The 5,077-nt window shown below is 30.6% G+C and overlaps 1 protein-coding gene across 1 annotated transcript; it reads left to right on the top strand.

Moving 5' to 3' along the window:
• Positions 1-206: 206 nt before the first annotated feature.
• On the top strand, positions 207-5,077 carry beta'COP (coatomer subunit beta'). The gene is made up of 5 exons (XM_035085820.1): positions 207-321; positions 698-1,049; positions 1,256-3,369; positions 3,841-4,104; positions 5,032-5,077. Exons 1-5 carry the CDS (start codon positions 319-321, stop codon positions 5,068-5,070), a joined length of 2,772 nt encoding a protein of 923 aa, XP_034941711.1. The 5' UTR covers positions 207-318; the 3' UTR covers positions 5,071-5,077.

Here is a 5,077-nt window from a genome sequence, read left to right as displayed (position 1 = left end):
TTATCGACTATTGATAAGTTTTCAACAAAAAAAAAATTCAATTCACCGGATATTTTTTTTTAATTATTAAAATAATTATTGATGAATTTGAATGAAAATGTTTATTAATCTATGTAAATAGTTTATACTTTAATTAATTTAAAAAAAGTTTATAATTCAGACTACAGATACTAGCACACCATTCGGATATTTAACGAACTATCAGCCACGTCTCAACTTCATGGCAGCGATAGCTTGTTTAGACTTGTCGTGAAATATTTTTTTGTATTGAACATAAGTTGAATTGTTTTCAGTGTATATTTTTGAAAATAGTGCAAAATGGTGAGTTATAATTCAATCTCTTCAATTAAATTTATTATATTCATTAGTTAAGAATAAATTCATGGATTATATCATCCTTTGTGACTAGCTCCAAATATAACTGATGCACGTCAAAATTTTTATCCACATGTTCTAATTAAATATTCTGTTATTTTATGTATATTAATTATTAACTTAAATTGAATATGAAAGTATCAAAAAAATTCTAAACAATTATATGCATTTATTTATCAAAACATGTAAATAACCACTTCTTAGTCACTCAATGACGGATCCCCAACCTCTTTTGATGTTTTAAGAACTTTGAGTATAAATAAAATTTAATTAAAAATTCTCAAAATAATTGAATGTTCAATCCTTTTTAATGATATTTCAGCCACTAAGATTGGATATAAAGCGTAAGCTAACAGCTAGGTCTGACAGAGTCAAAAGTGTAGACCTCCACCCGACAGAACCATGGATGCTATGTTCATTATATCAGGGAAATGTAAATATATGGAATCACGAAACACAAACATTGGTCAAAACATTCGAAGTATGTGATTTACCAGTGAGAACTGCAAAATTTGTGCCCAGAAAAAATTGGGTTGTCACTGGGTCTGATGATATGCAAGTTAGAGTATTTAATTATAATACTCTAGAAAGAGTTCATGCTTTTGAAGCTCACAGTGATTATGTTAGATGTATTGCTGTACATCCTACACAGCCTTTCATCCTGACTAGTAGTGGTGAGTATTTTTAAACTATAAGTTAATTTAATAAAGCCATTCTCAGTTTTTTTTTTCGAAATTTACATTTCGGATGTTGATAAAGTTCTAAATTTATGCTCTATTAAAAGCTGATAACCAAGAGTGTTATTTTCATTGAACAAAGCAATTTTTAGGATAACGAAATGTTTATAAACAATTTCTTAATGATGAAATTAATTTCACAGATGATATGTTAATAAAATTATGGAACTGGGAAAAAGCATGGCGTGGACAACAAGTATTTGAGGGCCATACACACTACGTCATGCAAATAGTTTTCAATCCAAAAGATAATAACACATTTGCAAGTGCTTCACTTGATAGAACGGTGAAGGTATGGCAATTGGGATCATCTACTGCTAATTTTACTTTAGAGGGTCATGAGAAAGGTGTTAATTGTGTAGACTACTATCATGGAGGTGACAAACCGTATTTAATATCTGGAGCTGACGACAGATATGTCAAAATATGGGATTATCAAAACAAAACATGTGTTCAAACTCTTGAAGGCCACACACAGAATATTTCTGCAGTATGTTTCCATCCTGAATTACCAATAGTTCTCACTGGCTCTGAAGATGGAACAGTCAGAATTTGGCATGCTGGAACTTATAGGCTAGAATCATCTCTTAATTATGGATTTGAAAGAGTATGGACAATTGCAAGCATGCGAGGCTCAAACAACGTTGCTATAGGTTATGATGAGGGTAGTGTAATGATCAAAGTTGGCCGAGAAGAACCAGCAGTTTCGATGGATTCTGTTGGAGGAAAAATAGTATGGGCAAGGCATAGTGAAATTCAACAAGTCAATTTAAAAGCAATGGGTGAAGAAGTACAAGATGGAGAAAGATTGCCTTTAGCAGTGAAGGATATGGGTGCTTGTGAAATTTATCCTCAAACTATCCAACATAATCCTAATGGAAGATTTCTGGTCGTCTGTGGTGATGGAGAATATATCATTTATACTTCTATGGCTTTAAGAAATAAAGCTTTCGGACAAGCTTTAGAATTTGTGTGGGCTGCTGATTCAAGTCAATATGCAGTACGTGAAAGTTCATCAGTTGTTAAAGTTTTCAAAAATTTCAAAGAAAAAAAAGCTTTAAAACCTGATTTTGGGGTTGATGGAATATTTGGTGGTTATTTATTAGGAGTATCGTCAGTCTCAGGCTTATCTTTCTTTGATTGGGATACTCTCAAATTAATTAGACGTATAGATATTCAACCAACACATGTATACTGGGCCGAAAATGCTTCTCTTATAGCTTTGGCAACCACAGATCAGTACTTCATTTTGAAGTATCACAGCGAAGCAGTAAGCAATGCAGATGAAAATGCAGAAGATATCGAAGATGCATTTGAAATGGTAGCTGAAATGAGTGAAGTCGTTAAAACTGGATTATGGGTTGGAGATTGCTTTATTTATACAAACAGTGTGAATAGAATTAATTACTTCGTAGGTGGTGAAGTTGTAACTATTTCACATCTAGATCGACCGATGTATCTTCTTGGATATGTTCCTAGAGACAACAGGCTATACCTTTGTGATAAAGAATTAGCGATCGTCTCGTATTCATTATTATTATCAGTCTTAGAATATCAGACAGCTGTAATGAGAAAAGACTTTGAAACAGCTGATAGAGTTTTACCGACAGTTCCAAAAGAACATCGTACTCGTGTAGCTCATTTCTTAGAAAAACAAGGCTTTAAAAAGCAAGCTCTTGATGTTTCTACAGATCCAGAACATAGGTTTGAACTTGCATTGGCTCTTGGAAATTTAGAAACCGCACACATTCTTGCTAAAGAAGCAAACAGTCAACAAAAATGGAGACAGTTGGCCTCTCTTGCAACACAGAAAGGAAAATTGAGATTAGCTCAAGAATGCCTACATCACGCACAAGATTTCGGTGGATTGCTTTTACTTGCTACGAGTACCGGGAATGCAGAGATGATTGAAAAGCTTGGCGATGCCGCGGATGAAAGTGGCAAAAATAATATATCTTTTCTTTCGAATTTTTTACTTGGTGACGTTGATAAATGTCTCGACATTCTGATTAAAACCGACAGGATTCCTGAAGCAGCATTCTTCGCAAGAGCTTATGCACCTAGTAAAATTTCTGATGTTGTTAAATTATGGAAAGAAAAATTATCAGCAGTGAGTGAAAAAGCTGGACAAAGTTTAGCTGATCCTGAACAATATGAAAATTTGTTCCCAGGATATAGAGAGGCTCTTGAACTTGAACAATTTTTAAGAAAAGAGAATACAAAAAAAATACCTGCTTCTGAGTTTCCAACATTGAAGGTAAATATAAAAAATTTTTGATATTATTATTTGTTAGGTTTTATTTTATTTTTATCATCAATCATAGTCATAAATTTCAAAATATTTAAAAAAGAAATAGACATGTTAATTTCTACATTTTAAATAGCTAGTACTTATACGATATTCTAGAGCATTTATGATGATTGCGTAACAATAAACCGATTATATTTATGTAGTGTGAATTATATCGAAACAAATCCATTACACAGTACAATCAATCTGTAATCAATGGTTATGAATGTAATAATAATTGCATTGCTTTATAATCTGTATCGTTTTGCTATAATTTTATTGCTGATCATAGCTACATTGTAAACGCTTTACATATCGTCACGGTTTTGAAGATATTTATTAAAATTGAATGACATTTTGAACCTATTTAAAATATTACCGTTATTATAAGTAATTAAACAATTAAATTTTATGTAAACACTCATAATAATTTTGTAGCTAAATATTGAGAGAAAACCGGCTGAAGAAATGATGGCAGCCAAGGAAGCAGGTCAATTTGTTCCTGCCAGTACTAGTGGATCTAAAAAATCATTGTCAGACTCAACAGAAAATCTAAGAAATCGTTTGCAAGATCTTGGCATTGATGTTACATCAGAATCATCTAATCAGACTAATCCAAAAAATACTAGTACAGTACGTCCATTGACGATGGATGACGATTTGGATTTAGATATAGAAATTGATGAAAACATTGATACAACTGTGAGTAAAAATTTTATTTTTTAATTTCAATGTAAATTATTTCGATTCCATAAATTTCTCGATTTTTACTAATAAAATTTAGGATTAAATATAACTAAATGTTCAATTCATAAACGTAATAGAGTTGAATTTAAAATAAATAACGCAATATTTATTTTAACAATGATTATTGTTATAATACTTTTAATGGAAATTTAAAGGGTATAATTAAAAACGTAGTCAATATTTTTAGTTAAAATGTATTGTTGAAAAAAGTGCATTGTGATGAAATTATTCGAAAGTAAAATAATTATTAAAAGCTTTAACAATAAATTTATAATAATAAATATTATTTTTATTTATTAAAATTTAATGTAAAAAATCGAAAACTTTTCCCTATTATTAAAATTTTTATTTTCTATAATTAAATCGAGATAATTTTTCAATTAAAATCAGATTTTAAAAGTTGTTTCCATGAAGGGAAGAGATTTTGTTACAATAATAATACAATAAAAAAGATAAATAATACATAAAAAAAAATATCATAAAAAACAAAAAAAAAATACAAATTAAAGCGTGACAAAACGTGTAGCTCAGCAGAGTTCACCGTTCCCTAGCGTCAGTCGGGTTAGTATGTTTTGGCAACAAAGCTGTAAACAAAATACAGCGTGAATGCTGATGAATAAACAACCTGAGGGATTTGCGAAAGCTTTCGAAAGAAACATGGTAGGGTATGCTGGCTGATACCCTTGTTACATTCGATTTGTATCGATTACATGCTATAACAATAATGATCTACTCATGATATTTACGAGACTAATGTGAGTTTATTAATGTACAAATCCCAACCAAAAACATACAGCATACATTTTCATTTATCTTAAATAAAATTTTATTACAATCAATGCTATTATTTCAATACTAAAAAAAAAATTTCCTTTTTTCCAGGATGTAATTCTTGATGAAGATCTTCTAGAGGATGACTAATCGTTTG

The sequence above is a fragment of the Chelonus insularis genome, unplaced genomic scaffold (genome assembly GCF_013357705.1).
Source record: "Chelonus insularis isolate UGA/USDA-ARS -01 unplaced genomic scaffold, ASM1335770v1 contig_128_pilon, whole genome shotgun sequence".
Taxonomy (NCBI): Eukaryota; Metazoa; Arthropoda; class Insecta; order Hymenoptera; family Braconidae; genus Chelonus; species Chelonus insularis.
This window is presented reverse-complemented; position numbering and strand designations above follow the sequence as displayed.